Source organism: Strigops habroptila, chromosome 4, assembly GCF_004027225.2.
Source record: "Strigops habroptila isolate Jane chromosome 4, bStrHab1.2.pri, whole genome shotgun sequence".
Lineage (NCBI taxonomy): Eukaryota > Metazoa > Chordata > Aves > Psittaciformes > Psittacidae > Strigops > Strigops habroptila.
In genome coordinates, this window is record NC_046358.1 from 772,028 (window position 1) to 791,159 (window position 19,132).

The 19,132-nt window shown below is 46.4% G+C and overlaps 1 protein-coding gene across 1 annotated transcript; it reads right to left on the reverse strand.

Moving 5' to 3' along the window:
* Positions 1-1,866: 1,866 nt before the first annotated feature.
* IVD (isovaleryl-CoA dehydrogenase) lies at positions 1,867-19,098 on the reverse strand. Its single transcript, XM_030483658.1, has 12 exons — positions 18,931-19,098; positions 16,826-16,915; positions 14,873-14,924; positions 11,999-12,168; positions 10,560-10,653; positions 9,956-10,092; positions 8,946-9,042; positions 6,372-6,465; positions 5,155-5,236; positions 4,693-4,797; positions 3,768-3,840; positions 1,867-3,636 (listed from the first exon to the last, which is right to left on the reverse strand). Exons 1-12 carry the CDS (start codon positions 19,060-19,062, stop codon positions 3,503-3,505), a joined length of 1,260 nt encoding a protein of 419 aa, XP_030339518.1. The 5' UTR covers positions 19,063-19,098; the 3' UTR covers positions 1,867-3,502.
* Between the last annotated feature and the right edge of the window lie 34 nt (positions 19,099-19,132).

The window sequence follows — 19,132 nt, forward strand, 5'->3', positions numbered from 1 at the left end:
CCGTGCTCTGGCCCAAACCTTCTGGTGCTCAGAGCAGGTAAAGAAGCCACTCGCTGCTGTGGTAGCCTTGGCCTCACACGCTTACCCTACTGCAGCCAACTGAGATCCGAGATGAGCACATCCTCAGCTCAAGATGTAGCTGCTCCTCAGCAGAACACCTTCAGCTGCAACATTCACCTGCAAGAGATCAAACTGAGCCAGAGCTTTGTACCTTCAGCACATCACATTCAGGCTGTTCTTCCATCAAGTGCTCAAGCAGAGGGACCAAGCTGCAGAGCAGCTCTGATCATACACCAAGAGAGCCGAGTGTCCCAGGAGCTTCTGCATGGGAACCCAGCGTGGGGCTGCTTCTTCCAAGGGATCAAGAAATTGCTAAATGTGGGAAACCCACCCAGAGGCTGCAGAATGGAGGCTTTAAACTTACAAACCAGCACCAGGAGCAGCTCCAAACTCAGCTGGTGGGTACCACTGGGGCAGGTTCAGCCCCGCTTCTACCAGGACAGACAGCATCTAATACATAAAGGGGCTACAAGAAAGCTGGAGAGGGGCTTTGGACAAGGGCCTGTAGGGACAGGACAAAGGGAATGGCTTTAACCTGCCAGAGGGGAGATTGAGATGAGCTCTGAGGCAGAAGCTCTTCCCTGTGAGGGTGCTGAGGCGCTGGCACAGGGTGCCCAGAGAAGCTGTGGCTGCCCCATCCCTGGCAGTGTTCAAGGCCAGGTTGGACACAGGGGCTTGGAGCAACCTGCTCTAGTGGAAGGTGTCCCTGCCCGTGGCGGGGGTTGGAACTGGATGAGCTTTAAGGTCCCTTCCAACACAAACCAGTCTGGGATTCTGTGATTTGTGGATTCCCACTAAGCTGCGAGATGCTTCCTTATGCACCTGCCTCTTCCAACACCCCCCCGTTTTACACACCCTGCTAAAAGTAAACCCTACATTTACCTTCACAACTATTCCCTCCCTTTCTGTCCCAAGTACACGGCCTGCAAACAGGGCAAGTATCTGGAAAACCAGGAATGGTGCAGCACGTCTCACCCTGCCCTGCCACCAGCCAAGGGCTTACCAGGCCAGGCCAGTTTCTATTACAAATCCAGAGCAGATGCTGTTCAGATCATGCCCAGAGGCACATCGCCCCTGTTTTCCCTGTTAGCTCTGCTGCTCTCCAGAGGAGGCCTGAGGCACAGCCCCATGTACCACTATAAATATATTCCTTTATAAAAACAAGAGTTAAGAGGAAAAGCTGTGGTTGGTAGTAAAGAGGGAGGGACAGGAAGGGGAAGCAGCGCTGTTTGCTTTGCTACACCGGCCGGGATGCACTGCATGGGGACCAGGCAAGGTCTGTCCTTGCCTTATGCTGGGAAACACCCCCAGCTCAACCAGCAAAAGCTTCTTTTATCAGTGTCCTATAAAGATTAAACCCCTTTTCTCCCAAAGAGCCCTCCCAGCCCTTCTCTTCACACCACAGTGAAGCCTGCTCAGTGCAAGGGGAAACAGCCCTTTCCAAGGCAGCCCGTGCAGTGCTGATCAACACAACCCTGCTCTCCCTCCACCCTGTCCCGTGATGCACTAGACATTGATTCATTTCACCTTTAGCTCCAAGGTGCTGATCAGCCTGGGAAATGAAGGCACTATTTATTAGGTGTATTAAAATCAGACCTCTCCCATGTTGGAGGACACCTTAGAAAACCTGTTTTTAACAACCTGAATCTCACAACATCCTGATGTGGCTTTAACAGGGTCAGAGAAGCTCCTCTGGCCAGAGATAACACAGGGATGCAGTTCCTTCCTTGAGAGCCTTCAAGGAAAAGTGCAGTGGTTCATCCTGTACTAAAGAGCTGAAGAACACACAGGTAAAACAGGAGTTTCTGGGGTTGGAGATGCTGTCTTTCACAGGACACTAGACTGGGGTGCAGCAACCACAATGATTTTGTGACTTGCACATACAGATGACATCTGTAATCATTCTGTGATAAAATATAAATGCCTGGTCACATAAACTCTTATATTAATGTACAGCAATGCACTTAGTGTCTCACATGTGAAGCGCACCCCACTTGTGCTTCAAGGCTCATTTCCACAGCATCCTTAGGTTCAATAAGATTTCCTTGCCAGGCCGCTTCTGTCCCCTCTCTGCTACCTCCAGCCAGAGATTAAAGCTGAAAACCCAATCCTGGGACACGTCCAGAGTGGCAGCCACCCACTGTGGCTCAGTAAGCGTGAAGCTTCAGAAAGCGGCACAAACACCATTGGCTTCAGCAGCTCTCATTGAAGTTCTGGAACATCCATAAACACTTGGGGACGTACCTGGTGATTCAGGAAAGTGAATTTCTCTTCCATTTATGGCTCTTTAAAATCCTCTGTGACTCTGCTGTCACCCAGTACAGACAGATCCCAACTACAACCCAAAAACCACACAAAGCTTTAAGCTCATGTTTGTTAAAGCTGTCGGGAAGTTGCCTACATGGCAAATGTTTAATTAATTGTTGTGTCATATTTACAGCATCCTATTTTGCTTTGTGATTCACTGACATTTTGCTGTGCCATTTGCTTTACTCAAGCTAGCTAAACTCCACTTTGCTGCTCTTCCTATGCACTGAAAACACCCCCAAACACGGCCGCACTCGCTCTGACTCCAGCCAACCCGCGGTGCAGTGTGAGCATTTGCTGTTGCCAAAAGAACAACCTCCAGAAAGGAAAATAACAAATAACCCCAACCCCAAAAGTCAACCTCCTCCTGCCTGCCCCATTCACGGGTGTCACAATGCAGGTCTGAGGGTTTAACTGTTCCCGGAATGATGGATGGTGACACCTCTGGATGAATAACCCAGCGGGCGGCAGTCAATCAGAGCAGTGAGGGCTTGGGGCTGCACGGCCGCAGCAGCGGGGTAGGAAAGGGAGTAGGAAAGAAACAGATGTGGTGTTTTAACAAGGTTTTAGGGCTCATCACCTAAACCACTGCTTGTGCATCAATGAGTGAGTGTTCGTGACAGCCACCCCCATGATGTGGTTGGCGTCAAGCTCCCAAAATAGAAGTTATTAATCCCATTGGAAGGTCACGATAGGCAATTTCACCTCCCAGTGGCAGTGTGCTAAGCACTAGCTATTAAATGGCACTCATTATCGTTCCCTCATTGTCCATTTCGCGGGGTTTGGGTTGACTTTCTGTGCCTCTGGTTTCAGGCACAGAGCTCACCAGCCTGCTTCGGTTGTGGTATGTCCCCTGGATGAACTTCAGCCCTGAAACACTGAGAAACAGGATGGCTTACGAACAGGATGAGTCAAGATGATCACGAGAAGGGGGAAAACACTTTTCCTTCCATGCTACCATCTGATTCACTTTGTCAGAGCTCAGTCCAGCAGCATCTGTTCGCAGATCAGGCAGAAGAGAGTCCACAAGTGGCCAACCCAGAATCATAAGCAGGAAGAAGAAGAGTTGCACGCTGCAGCTTCCATAGTCAAAGGCCTCGTGGTGGTCAGGGTGCTGCCTTTCCACTGCTGGACCTTACTTGAAAGTGGCATTAAAAGCCCTACCAATGATCAGTCTGCGCACTTCACTGGTGCCTCCCCCTATCTCATAGAGCTTGGCATCCCGCAGGAAGCGTCCCATGGGATAGTCATTGATGTAACCGTTCCCCCCTGCAACCACAAAGAAGCCAGAAGTCATTTCTTCTCTCTGATTCGAGGGGGTGAAGGTGGGATGGGACAGAGAACTGCTCTTGGCTCTCTCCAGCAATCACCCACAGAAGCAAATGCTGCCAGTGACTTACCCAGGCACTGAATCCCATCCAGAGCCACCTTCGTAGCACACTCTGCTGCGAACAGGATCACTCCAGCACAGTCCTAAAGGACAGTCACAGTGATGACAGTCAGGAAAGGTGTCACCTCATAGAATCCCAGACTGGTTTGGGTTGGAAGGGACCTTAAAGCTCATCCAGCTCCAACCCCCTGCCACGGGCAGGGACACCTTCCACTAGAGCAGGTTGCTCCAAGCCCCTGTGTCCAACCTGGCCTTGAACACTGCAAGGGATGGGGCAGCCACAGCTTCTCTGGGCACCCTGTGCCAGCGCCTCACAACCCTGCCTGTCTCCCATCTCCATGTTGCTCTGACCTTTCCATTACTCTATGGACATCTGCTAAGCAGCCTGTGATTAACCACTGGATCACAAAGGCACAGGATTCATTCCCCAGTGAGCAAGAAGCTGCAGTGGTCATTCTGTCACTACAGAACACTTGTGGCAGGTCTGTAAAGGCCACATGAAGACAGAAAAAGTAAAACAAATAAATAAATAGAGTGCACGATGTGGTCTCTCACATCAGACCCACAGGAGGCCAATGTGATTTGATTTGGGATGCAGGGCTCTGTGCTCTGTTAAACACTCAGTCCTCTCCTTTGACAGAGGTGTGGTGACAGTGCTGGTTGGGGAGATGACACCACCTCGGAATGACTGCTACAGCCTCTGATAATAGCCACGATATCATGTTTGGGCTTCCAATAAACACCTCCTGAAGCTGCTAAATCTGTTGCCTTGTAGAACAAGGTTTTCTTTTCATTTGGAGGGCGGGAGAAAAGCACTTTTTGCTGCGAGTGAGTTATTTTAACCCCCAGCACAGAACCTCCACCCTGCTTATGATCTGGGATCAAAGGGAAAGGTGCTCCCCCAGCAGACACAGCCTGGGTGGAGGTGAGCTCACCTTGGCATTGAAGTGGCCCTGGTCACAGGCCTTGGCCACGTTGTAGACATACTGCCGAGAGGCCATCAGGCGTGTGTACATATCAGCCATCTTGCCCTGCATGAGCTGCATTGAGGAAGACAAGAGGGATGTCAACATGAGTGAGGGGAAGATTAATCTCTGCATAATCTGGGGCTCACCCACTCCCCAAACTGCCCAGAGAAACCAGGCAGCTGAGAAGACCTGGATTCAGCAGACATGTAGGATGGAGCTGGAGGTTGTGTCAATCCACAAGCTCCCAATGAAAGCCGCAGTCCCTCACCCACCTCAGAGATCCTTTCACCTTCTCACCACATCATGCTCCAGGCAAAAACTCCAGGTAACCTTCTCCATGCAAAGCCTCCCAAGACAGCTCTCTGTCTTCTCATTTTAAAAGAGAAGAGCAAGGCAACAAAAAACCATCTAATTCCTTTTCTGCCTCACCTGGAAGTGGCCGATTTTCTGCCCAAAGGCTTCTCTTTCATGCAGGTATGGAATTGCATGGTCAAGGACAGCTTGCATGAGCCTAAAGGCACAGATATGCAGGAAAAGGAAAACAACACAACTATGAATTAATAATAACTAAACCTTGGAAGCACGATCTAAGGCAAAAAGCTTCTCATACCTGAACTGAGATGCTGCTGCCTTCCCAAAGCTCCACTCAAAACAATGCTAAGACTAAAATCCAAAGGTCCTATTTTTCTCCCTATTGCTCTACATGCTGCTCATTTGGGACATCTTGTGGTAAGGTCTTACCTTCTTCATTCAGGGCACTGAGCTGAAGAGCTTTCTTACAGCTATAGCCAGGACAGCTTGTGATGCCTTGCATCTCCAGGGGCCACCAACTCAAGTACTAGCCATAGGCAAGAAAAAGAAGGGTGGAAAATCCTCCTTCTGCTTTGTGGGAGATGGTCTTTCCCCATGAGGATTAGTGAAGAGAGACCACTTGGGACGACAAAAGGACTATAGGGTAAAAGTAATTACTGGGGAGCTTAAGGACTGAATAAATGAAGAGCAAAGCCTTTGCCCAGGCCAGTGGGTATGTGACAGTGTGGAGAGTGCTTTAGATTTTAAGGAATCAGTAATGCAAACGAGCTGGTTATTCCCAGAGTAACACACACTGTAGGGACACACAGACAAGCAACTGGGGCCAAGGCAGATTTACCATCTCTGGAAAGGTTTATGTCAAACCAATATATTCTAAAGCATGTTCAGGAGGGGCTGTGGCCTGTGCTGCACTGGGAGGCACAGATCTGCAAACTCTCTTTCTGGCATTGCTGCTTCCACCCCTTGCCCCTCAGTGGGTGTTCCACATCGATGCTTTCAAACTGCATGAGGAGTGGGGAGGTGAAGAGAGCTAAAGGGAAGGTGGAGCACATGCAGAGCAAGCTTTAGCTGCCTGGCAGTGCTGAGCTGAGTTCCCCCCAGTAGCTGGAGCACTCAACAGCTACAGGATCTCCCTGCTCCTGCCTCTTCTGCAGCTTCTTCCTCCCACAACCCTGACCCAGACACCTCCTCCCAGCCTTCTCTTCCTTCAGAAGCTGCCCACTATCTCAGTTCTCCATCCACGATGCATCCTGCTGAGAGCTGCATCCCCAGTTGAGACCCCAGGCTAGGTGGTTGTGAAGGATCTGGCCTTACAAGAGATGACGGAGCCTTACCCCAATGGCCCACCAGACAGCACGAGCCTCTCCAGATCCAATCCACTCATCAGAACGTAGACTCCTTTGCTCAGTGCCCCCAGGACATTTTCAGCTGCAATTGGCAAAGGAAATTGATTTACTCATGCACAAAACTAAGCTCTGCTGTTGTCTCAGGCCTCTGGTCACCGGGGAGAGGATTCAAGCTTTCAGTCTCATTCACCTTCCTTTTCGGCTTGCGACACACACATTCAGGATGAGCTGGACGTATACTCCCTACCACTGCAAAGTCTTCTCAATCCAACCAAAGCCAAAAGGGAAAAGGCAGCAAAGGGTTACGAAGTGCATCTGCAATCACTGCTATTCTCTTGCCTGTTTTCTACAGAGTAAGATGCTCTCCAGAGATCCTCCAGCTCAGCATTTGTACCAAGAAGAATAAGAGACTTAACAGCCTAGGAGGCCAAATTGGGAGCCCCCTTCACCATCCCATTAGTTTGTATCTCACCCAAACTGACAGCATTGCCACCTGATGGCTGCTGAGTGTGGCTCTGAAAAGAACGCAAATCCTGCTCGGATGTGCTTGGGTCACCTCTCAGCATTCCCAGCACAGGAACTGAAGCTTCACAGGCAAGCAGGCAAAGCTCACCACTTATCACACATCGGAGTGGTGTGTATTAGTCTTCTGAGAGTGGAGAATACAAACAGTCGTTATCCCCCCTCCTGTGAAGGGGCTGAACAGAACATTGCAGTTCTTATAAGTGGTTTTAAAAGATAAGCCTTATTCCTGTGAAAATGGAACAGGAAAATGGCCACATTAGATAATGGGCTGAGAAAAAGCCTCAAGAAACTGCTTCACTTTGGGACAAGCTGAAGCACACGCTGATGTTAACAAGTATACAAAGAGAAGCAGGAACAAAAAGCTCATCTCAGCAAGGCTGTACTCTTCCAATCAGGGAAGAACTTAAAGCCTCACAACTGTGCTTTGTAGATGGACAGATTATCCACTGATCATGCCACACAGGAGAGCTGACACATGCTTCAGGCTTTGATCACAAGAGATCTGAGAGGTGCGATACGCAAAGTGAAAATGAGACAGGACATGGACACATGCAGATTGTCTCCTGAAAGAAATCATCTGGTTTTCAGTGGCAGGAGCTCATGGACTGCATTATCTCCTGCTTGTTGAAGAGGGTGTTGATGTAGCATATGGAGAAGTGTAGCCTCTGCAGAGCCAGCATCATGACGTTGGAGCTAGAAAGCGGAAGAAGAAGAATGAAGCTCCAAAGACCCCAGACAAGCAAGAAAAATACTAATAGCAAACATTACTTTGAAGAAGAGAACATAAACACCAGCATCAGTAATAATAAAGTGACAAAGCTGTTGGTGAGTAATGACAACTCACAGCTAAAGGACTGGAGAGCCTGAACACTTTCATGTATCCCAGGGAGAAGGGATGGATAGGTACGTGGTGAGCTGAAGGACAAACTGCTGACTGCACAGGGTGGGCAGAGCTGCTGGTTGTGTATCGCAGCAAGAAAATATGAATAAATACAACTGTTGGGGCTCTGAACCAAGTTTTAGCAATGCAACATGACTGAATGAACCTATGGAGAACACTTACTGTGAGAAAACCACCAGCCACTCACTGGAGCATGGCTGGCAGCGAAACCCATGTATTTTAAAGTGGATGGAATTGCAGTGCTAAAGAACATCTCAAACTGAGAGAAAGATCCTGCAGACATAGGAGATGTCATCAAAGGGGTTCAACTTCCAAGGCAGAAGATCAGAAGCAGAATTAATGGCCAGAGTGCAAAGGCTGTCAACTCAACACTGCAATGATGTGCTGCTCTGAGTTACCGGGAAATGGAAATCCCGTTACCATGAGAACTGCTCTGGATGGTGATTGCCCAGGAGATGATCTGAAGACTGGGCACTGATATCAGAGCAGAGGGACCCAGTGAAGATAGAAATGTCAGATTGCAGTTGAAACTCTTCCAGCTTTTGGTGCACGGGGAGCAGCAGAGTTACTTGCTCTGCAGATACGCAATTAGGATTTTCCTGAGTTCAGGTAAGGCATCTCCTGCACTTGCTGTATGGAGGAGGTCATTTTTCTATCAACAAAAATAGCAACTGGAGCAACAAAAATGGGCATTACAGTGACCCCTGCTATAGTAACTAATGGCACTGACCCCACAAGGACTCAATTGTTGCAGGCAACCCAAAAATCTGTTGGACAGTCTCCAGTGATTTGGGGGGAGAATTTCAAGGCAAATAAGCTCTTTCCTACGTACAAGTGGGGAGCTCTAATGGTAACAAACAAGTTTCTTTGGAAGCCTCACCTAGGCTTTGCCGAAGCAGTGGTTAAGTCAGGTGGACGAGGAGTGACCTAGCATCAGATGTGCTCATTGACTGCAACCCAGCAGACTGCACTTGTGCAATTTCACCAGCTCTCCTGCAATGCTGCCAACCAGCAGATAACCATCTGCAGAGCCCTCCAGGTCACAGCCCAAACAGGCCTGCAATTATTGCTCCCATTTATCTGATTAAGACAGGAAACCACCACACACATACTGCCACGAGTGGAGCCCAGCTCACCTGGGATCTTGCAGTCTTCAAAGATGAGCTCACAGGTATTAGAGCCTCTCATTCCCAGCTTGTCGAGCTTCTGGGCTGTGCTGAAGCCTGGCATTCCCTGCCAAGTCAAGCAGTAAAAACACATTTGAGATCTCAATTGACAGACTCCAGAAAATCACTAGAGAGCTGTGAAACTGCCCTGACTACATGAACATGTGTAGGGTACAAGGGAGTGAAAGCCAAACGCAAGTGCAGAGGAAGCAGATGAGCAGAGAAACATGTGCACGTGGGGGGCACATATGAACTGAGTGCACCCATTTTCTAATGCATATAAATGTTAAAGAAATGAATAATTTGCACAACAGCCAACACTGACTCTCCTAGAGTAAGGAAAGTAACTCAGTATATTCCAGTATACTCAGCTATTCCAACCACTAAGTCAGGTTAAGTCCGTCAGATCTCCAGGATTTTATATTTCAAGTACCATTTATTTTACTACAGCTTCCTGTGTATAGCATAAAGATGTGTATAGCATAGCCTCAAACAACTAAAAGAGGAGAAGAAAATCCAATAGACTCCTGTTTTCCAAGGGCTCCCCACTGAACAGCCCATTCCTGCTCCCTTTGGCCTGCTCTGCTCTGCATGCACTTTTGGGTCATTTCAGGATTCCAAAGAGCAGTGCAAAAAAATGAGGGGGAAGAAATGAATAGAGCCATTTTAATGTCTTGGCTTAAAAATAGCCCAAAACAAAACTAAAACCCAAACACACTAAGTCAGGTAATGGGATAGCAGGACATATTGACAAGGCCTCCAATAGCTGTGACAATTTCTGGCAACAAGCAAAACCTTTTATATTAGAATCTTGTTCTCTACATTTCTAGCCCTAAGGACTGGGCATATGCTTGGATATGGGTCTATAGAATTCAATTATAGAAAGAAAACCAACTGGCTTCTACATGAGCCAGTTAGGGTGAAGGAGTTAAGCTTCACAAATCACACTACAAGCAGCTTGTGAGCATTATCAGACCTACCCTCTCCACAATGAATGCTGTTATACCCCGGGAGGCTGGAACAGCATTAATATCAGTTTTAGCATAAACGATGAGAACATCTGCATCTGGCCCATTGGTGATCCAAAACTTGTTCCCATTCAAAACAAAGTAGTCTCCTAGAAGCAAAGGGCAGCAATCTGTTAGCTCACAACAGAGCAACACCTATCTCCTCCCTCCATTTATTTCAAAGCAGGCTTCCAAGGATGCTCTTTAAGGCCCCACAAACACCATGCACAAATCCTTCCAAGCTCAGGAAAACTCATTTCTTTAGTTTCTGGAATACAAAGACAGTTTAATAAACACCTGACAAACTAAGGCACCTACCACTGGTTCCATCATACCACCAACCTCCAGCACTACAGTAGAAGTCCACTTTTAGACCTTCAACCATCCACCTCATGTCTTCACTCCCTGGCTTTATCACACACTGAACCTCCTGTGAGGCAGCACAAGCCTGCAAACACAGCCTGCTACACCCAAGGCTAAGCACTGTAACTCAGTGGTGTTGGGGAGGTTAATCTAAGTTTACAGGGAACATTACTGATATCAGCTATCTGTCCAAGCAGCACACAACAGGCTTTACCTTTCTTATCTGCCTTCAGCTTCATGGACACAACATCAGATCCAGCATTGGGTTCACTCATTGCTAAGGCTCCAATGTGCTCCCCGCTGATTAGCTGGAAGAAAAGACAAATATAAGGAAGGCAGGAGGAAGAGCAGCAGTGTTTCTGTTCCCTCGTTAGCCACTGAATCTCCACAGTAGCTGTTCTATGTGAGAACCACAAGTGAGAGCTGCTGTTCCTGGCCGAGTCCAGGCAGGGAGCTCCCTGTGCTGCTGTGCTGAGGGAACAGATCCAGGGCCCAGCGGGATGAGAAGGATGACTCGACTCAGGCTGAGCGAGATGAGACAGCCCTGCTTACAAAACACCATCTCCAGGAAGGTGCCAAAGAACCATGCAGGCAGCCATATGCCTTTCACAAGCTCCTTGTGCTGCATTTGATGACTGCCCTTTTACATCAACAAGAGTTGTTAAAAACAAAAGGAGGGGGATGAAAAGAGATTGCAAAGTTCTTGGTGTTCTCACTGCCCAGTACCCCCACACTTACATTGCAATAGCAGATGGACACCCTCCTGTGCCTGCTCATACCAGGCTGTTGCTTCCTCTTCACTGTTCCTTTCATCCTGCCCTTTCCTCTTTGCTTCTTTTTTCCTCCCTGTGCACTTTTATCCATCTTCTTCTCCTTTTAATCTCTTAGTTTTTTTAAGAGCAGACTCAATGCTTAAGATACACATTGAACCACTTCAACCCATCAGTGCATTCCTACAGAAGTCTCCATGATCCGCTCAAAACTAGTGCTTTGTCATGAACCACGACAAGAACCCAACTGACCACAAACCCCATTGAAAGGCAGCGAATGAGGGCATTAAGATCCACCTGAACAGCAAAGAGGACAACTCAGGGTTACATACAAGCAGGCTGCACAATGCTTTGAGGAAGTGACACTGTACTTTTCATGTGGTTTAAATCAAGTTTCTTGTGCTGATAATTTCAGTAGCTGGGATTCAATGTACAGGTTAAGTGTTTCCATGCATTTGAAAACTGAACTCTGTTTAACATGTCACAAGCATCAATGCCTCAAATGAAGAAGTTTCATGTGCAGTTAACTAGCACAGGCAAACCAAGCATTTGGGCAGTGGGAAATGGAGGTTATAAAATAGGAAAGCAGTGACTTTCATTCAGAACTCTCAAAACGCTTTGGAATTTGGAAGAATATCATCCAGTGTCACCTCAAAGCCACATTTAGTAACACAGCTCCAGAGAGCTGAACTATGCTGCCTAAAGACATGGACCTTAGCACAGGTATAAATGGTCAATATGGATTAATTGGACAAAAAGGAAGGGGAAGTTTGGCAGGTAGAGTATTTCCTAAGGCTGGGTGACTGATACCAGCTAGTGTTTAAAATGGAAGACACTCAAAACCCAAATGCTTCCCAGCTTCCCCCCTCTTCCAACCACACACCTTGGGCAAGTACTTCTCCTTCTGGGCCTTGTTGCCGTTACGCACCAGCTGGTTGATACAGAGGTTTGAGTGGGCACCGTAACTGAGCCCAACAGCTGCTGACGCACGGGAGATCTCCTCCATCACCAGCACGTGGTCCAGGTACCCCAAAGCAGATCCACCATATTCCACTGAAAAGAGAAGAGAAACCTCACGTTAACCACCATGGAGTATCTCACATGTGCACAAAATCCCAGGGTTGGGATCAGTCGTGAATGAGATCAAAGACACTTACAAGAGAGCTTCTGGCTTTGACTGACACTGTCCCTGAGCTGGGCACCTCTGCCCTTCTCCATCCTCTCTGAATTACAGTTTCATTATCTTAAAGGCACAGTGGTATTACTTCTTCAGCATAATCAATAATTTACTTGCACATCATAGTTTTATACATAAAACATGCATAAGGATACATCTAAAACATGCTGCCAACACTTGCACAATAGTGAGTCCTTATTGCAAGCTTCATATTACCATGAAGATTAAATCACCGAGTGGAAACCTGTATTAGGTGAGAGGACAAAAGAACACAGGCAAAGTTTGTAGAGTCCATGCATGTTTGTCACAACGAGGACCCCTCAAACTGTTCAAGAAGTTGGGCACCAGCAGCTTTTTTAAGCCCATAAATGTGCAGGACACCAGCTTTTTGATGGGTGGCTGATTCAGAATGAAAATGATCCATAAGTGTAACTGCTGTAAGTCACCAGTAGCAAGAATGTGGATTTCAAGAGAGGATGAAGTGAGACAGAGCTGCACTATCATTAGAACTGGGGATCTAGCTAGGCAGACTGAGCTGAGTGTGAAACTGGTGGTGAAGATTAAAGGCACCAGGGAAAGAGGGAAGGCAGGGGAAAAAGAGGAGACTGAGAAATGCACAATGGCCTTGAGCAGCTGACAGACTACATAAATATATACATGTATATACACACATATATGCACACAAACACAGTCACATCCCAGCTTAAAAGCTTTGTTCTACAGGCAAGAAGCAAGCGGTTGTACTGCTCAGAGGAGAACTAAAACAGGAGAACAGAAACACTGCAAAGGAGTCAGGGAGTTCATCTGGGAGCACTTACTTGTCATCAATGTGAACGCTATAAGTCAGCAGCAGCAGAGGTAAGAGCAAATACATCTGTAAGCTCAGAGTGACCAAAGAGCTGAGTGTGTAACCTGGGTTTGAGGAGGGCTACTGCCCCTAACTCATCACATCAACGCAACAGCCTTTCCTCCCATGTCACTCGTTCCGACTCCTGTCTCTATCTGCAGGACTCTTTATCCTTTGACATCACTTCCCTCTACCACAAATCAGAGTTTAGGCTTTTACTATCTAAGACCTAAATGACAGGTTTAACAATTTCTTACATATGCCAAACCAAGAGAGTTTTCTCCAACAGAATCATGGGTTTAGTGCTATTGCCTCAAGATAGGAAAAGTAACTGCCTCCTATAAGCAATATTGGCCTATGATTGTGTTGTACTGCAAGAGGTACACGAAAATAATCCTGCCAAACAGCTTCTTATGTAATACAAATCACAGTGTGATTTAGAGTGATGCTGCCCTTTCACAACCACTCTATATGACATGCCTGTATTATCGTTCCATGGTAGCTTCATATTTGCATTTCCTAACACAGCTCTTAATAAAACAACTGTAAAATTACAAACTACAGAGTTTTCTTAGTTTTAAGAAGAAAACAAAAAGGACTGTTGTTTAAAATGCTCCTTTAACGGACCTGTTCCACTGGTGCCCAAACATGCCATTTAATGGAGCATACGCCCTCATAAGATTTCACATTATCTTCATATCCTAAATCCCAGTCTCCTCCTCCTACAACAAACCCAATGCCAACAAAGCAAGTGCACACAACTCTACAATCAAAAACAAGGCCAAAACTGCTGGGCATAGGAGGGTTTGAGAGGTAAATCTTTGAGGAAATCAAGAAGGACAGGACTCAGGAGGGGATAGCTTATTTATAGTGTGGGAAACTGCTGTAAGCCTCAGGCACAACATCAAAGAAGAAAGAAGGTAAGAGTGAGAAAAAACAGGAGCAGCAGTAAATTGGGAAAAGTAAAGAGAAAGAAAGCAGAAATCCAGACTCTTTCAAGCAGACTCAGTGGCACTGAAAGAAACGCAGAGGCATTATTTGGAGGCATTGCTATTCAGCCTGCTGCTGCACAAGCCTTTGCACGCACACATCTAGAAGCAGAGACTTTACGATGGGGAAATAAAGGCCCCATTGCCTGCTTTTCTGCACTAAGGGCTTCTCCTCATTACACTGTGTTAGCGCATTCAGCATGACCACAGCAGCCTCAGTCAACTATAACATGAATCAAAACACTTTTCAACTAACCTGGATGAGGCTGAATAAGATTTACCCTGATTTTTTCTGACTGGTTGGATGTGGTCAGCTCGCCATTAGTTATCACAGCTTTTCAGGGGGTTGTTTTAGACCCTTTAACTTCTCCTATTAGAGATGGATGTTTGCTCTAGGATACTTTTATCTCTAGCTCTCGTTCTGCAAAACTTGCAGCAAATGCTTCATAGTAGAGAAGTGCAAACCCGTTTGAGCTGTGTATATCTGGAGAAACCACTCCTGAAGAGTGCTTTTAAATTGGAAAAGGCATTTTGTAGTCACCCAGGAGTCTAACAAGGAACAAGGACTCTGAGGCAGTGAAGAATAACAGAAGTTGTGGAAGAGTTCTTAAGAACAGCTAGAAGCTTCTGGACAAAATGGATGTCACATCATAGACACGTTGTTATGAACTGGAAAGGTTGAGTTTAAGTATGTTTTGTTTGAAGAATTACCCAGCAGAAGGTAAAAGGTGGGAACAGACTTACCAGGAGCTGTGATCCCCAGAACTCCCAGTTCCCCAAGTTTCTTCCAAAACTTCTACAAATACAGAACAAACAATCAGTCCAGACTCACAGTCAGGGCAACGGCATAGGAAGTTTTCCCAAGTAACTCACCAATTTACCTTATTTTTATGATATCTCAGAGATAAATACATCGATACCTATTCCTCCTGCACTAGCAGCTCTGTCCTTGGGACTAAGAACCCAGGCAGACTTAAGGACATTAGTTATGCTACACATGGGAGTGAACTGTTGAATTCCATGAAAATTCACAAGCCTAAGTTTAATTCTGGAAGGACAGGTCCTGAGATGTAACTGGTTGCCCTGGTTAAGGAGAACTTTGATGACTCAAAGCCTCCTGTAAATTTAAAACCAGCACTTCCAGGCTTTTATAGACTCTCTCTTGCTAAAGATAATTTAGGATGTTATGACTTAAATTTATGCTCATCTTTTACCCCACACACCCTTGTCACTGCTTTAGCAACACTGCGTAGGCCTATCAGCCTGCTGTTGCTGCAAATAGCAGTTAGCAGAAGCTATCCATGGATGAAACCCTGGAGAGATATATATATATTACAGTGACTGTAATCATATATATATATGAGTTGCTATTTGCTGGCACTTTAAGGCTCTTCTAGTAAAGCAAAAACTGGTAAGTAAAGCCCAGGAAGCCTCCTTGGGAGAGATTATAAAAGGGGAATGTTGCAGCCAGGGCAGATGGAAGTGGTACCTGCCTTGAAGGTGGTACTAGAGAAGTCATTAAAGGTGACCACAACAGAGAACTTGTGGACACCTTGGACTTGTGAAGCTAAAGGAGATCAATCCACAAGGGCCACTCAAGGACATAACCTGTAGGTTTTCAGGACACACATGGACACTGAACAGCACTACTGAGTTTTGCATGGTTGGACATGCATGCTACAAAGCTCATTGCTAGAGAACAAGCTGTCCTCCTTGACTGCTGACTCCTGTATTTATCCATTACCCAGATTTATCAGTGGCAATGCCACCACTCAGGTGACAGCCACACAATTGAGGTACAGAGCTCCTGGCTGATGAGAGACACGTACATCAGCTATGCCTGGCACAAGGCATCATGGAGTAAGAAGGAAGACGTAATGCAGTAGAAAAAGATGCCACCAGGGAGGACCACATGCTGGAGGGCCCACCCCTCTCTGCTTCTCCTCCACTATGTGATAGACACACAAGTAAATGTTTGTCAGATGGCCCCAGTGTCCAGCAATAAGATAATTATTAGTGAATAGTCTCCAGAGACTTCAAAAAGTATTATTTAATAGCTCCAGATGACATCTGGTGCGCCAGGCTAAATTTATACACTTCACTTCAAAGCTGCACACCCAGCCCTGAAAATGTCAACATCAGAGCTCTGGGAAATCCAAGCAGATGTTCTGAGCTTTTCAAGTCTTGTGGAGCTTATGAAAACCAATAGTTAGATCTCTCATTTTCATCAATCAAACCAGCCCGTGGCACAGAATTCGGTGGGTTTATTCGGAAGGCAAGTTTCAGCTTGAGTCAAACTTTGCATTTCAGCATTTGCACACAATATTTTCACCATGAATTTGAGAGGAAACTCAGATGGCCAAGAAAGGCTCCTGGCTAGGAGAATATAAAGCACACATTACAGAGGGAGTCTGAGTAAAGCCAAGCAGGAATATCATGATAATAATCCAAACACGACCATTATCAAGCCTTTTTAATCACATCCTGGCTGGGTTCTGCCTCAGGTTGCTGAAGGTTGTTAACACAAGAGAAAAGAGGAAATCAAAAAATTGGGTTTTCTATGGCTTTCAAGGTTGAAAAGTTAATGCACATGTTCCTGTGGTGTGGCTCAGATTCTTTGTCTGGATTACTGTACAGATCAAAGCACAGACAGGCTTTCACTACCAGCTATTTGAGATGCACATATGAAATACTTGCCCGCATGTCTTTGAATTCATTTTCCTGGTCAATCTGTTGGGCCTTTGGAGCCAAATGCTCATGACAGAACTTTGTCATGGTTTGTCTAAGCTGGGAAAAGAGATGAGGAGAAACACATACGTTACAGCTCATCAATACATTGTCGTCTTCATCCCTAGGATACTGCCAACATTCCCAGCCAGGCGACTCCAGGATCCCAAACGCAGAAGCAGAAGCCCATAAGGAAATCAATGTTGAAGGCTGATAAACCATTTGAAAGGCTCTTTAGTGTTTTAAGAAGATACTGATGTACTTAAGTTCCTCCCAGCATTTAACCTTAACAATCTTACCCCAGCATGAGAGAATGTTACTGAGCTACTGCTCACACTAAGCTTTTAGGGGATGTTTTTGGGCAGGAAACTTTGAAAGCTGATGAACAGAGTTTATAATGTATTAACCCCATCCAGTAGCTGCTTACAGTTTCATTTAATTATATGCAGATGCCTGTAATAAGCATTCCAAGTGTTAAAAATAGAGTCTTTTTCTGAGTTTTAAAGTCTAAACACTTACTTACATCATTCTGCAGAAGTCTATACACATTCTAAGAAAACATATACAATATCTGAAGCATTTTTAATACAAAGATTTTAAAACTTTGCCTAAATGTTATGGTAGATCTTAATAACCCATTTTTCGTTTTGGTTCTTTATTTCCACATATTAATGCTGGTGAAAGAACAATCATAAGAAACTAAAACCCTCTGCTGCTTAACCAGAATCTGTATAAGGGGTAGAAGCAACAATCCAAAACATGCCCAAGCTTCTCTGCTCTTCTCAACCCCACAACCAAAGCATCCTCTTTTTTACAACGAGGAGGATGTCTTCATTTCCATGGCCACCCTGGCCTTGGGTTCTAGTACTAGGGAATGAGCTTTGCCCCCACTGACAGATTTAAAAGCTTTAAACAAAACCAAACCACATTAGATATGTTTCCATTGTGACAAAGCTGACAGCAGTACACTTGAGAATAAAGCTTAAAAGCCATAATGAAAACATCTTTATCAATTAGAGATTGATGGCCAAATTCAGACAGGCATCCCTGATACTCTAAGCCAGTTTAAAGCAGTTAATTCAGAGTTTAATAACTAATTCACAGTTTAACATTACTGAAGATCTATTTCTGATCCTTTTTTAGCTTTTCCACCAGACAGGTATAAAGTACAAGAGTATTTTCTTTCTTTTACACCTGCTGAATGTAGAAGCACAAAAATAATCAAGTTAAGTTGAGGCTATAAAGCATGACAACAAACCTGGCAAGAGTAAATCTGTAATAAGAAAGAAACAAGAAAGATAATGTTTATTTTGTACATCCATATGCTTGCACTGCCGTAATTATCTGAAAATAAGGCTACAGCTCCAGAGCTAAAAAACACCAGGGAAAAGAGCTTCATTGGAGAAGCCTGTCTGGATCAGCCCTTTGAAGACACTGCCTTTCACTCCATGCCCTGGGCAGCAGGGAGTAAGTGGTATAATAGCTAGCACCAGGTGGCTGTTGAACACAGAAGAGAACAGTAAAGCTGTGAACCGTCACCCTAAATCTTTAGGTCTCCTATTGGGCAAGCAAACAAGCTAGAAAAGCTGCAACACTTCTTTTGAGAGGATTTGATGAGGCCAAATTAATTTGCTTTTTTGGTGACTGTATTTCTGATTATAATATCAAACATATTCATATCTGATCATATATCTATAAGGAACTCGCCTAGTGGAAAGTGTCCTTGCCCATGGCAGGGGAGTGGAACTAAATGATTTTTACGGTCCCTTCCACCCCAAACCGTTCTGACACTATGGCTTCTAATCAAACAGGCGCATCGTGAACGCAGTGGACATCTCTGGTGCGCCATTGCGCGGTGTTCCACCATGCGGAGGCGCCTTCCCCGCCGACGAAACGCCGAAGGGACCGGACCCTGCCCTCCCGCGGGTGTCCGAGGCGCGCCCTGGCCGCGGCAGCGCCCCCTCTGCGCGCCTGGCGATAGGCCGGCTGCCCCCTGCCGCAACCAATCACCGCCCGCCAGCCCCGACACACTCCCAAGGGGTGGCGCGCTGCCCGCCGTTACCCGCCGCCGGTACCTGCTGCTGCTCCGCGGTCAGACCGTTCACCGTGTCGTCCACCGCCAGCCCCGCGCAGCCCCGCCGCAGCAGCCGCAGCCTCTGCCGTAGCCCCGCACCACCCACCGCCCGCCCGAGTACCGCTGCCGCCATGACTACCACGGGCTGACCCCGGCGCGCAAGCGCGGCCCAGCCCCAGGGGAGGGGAGCGACCAGCCCCGGC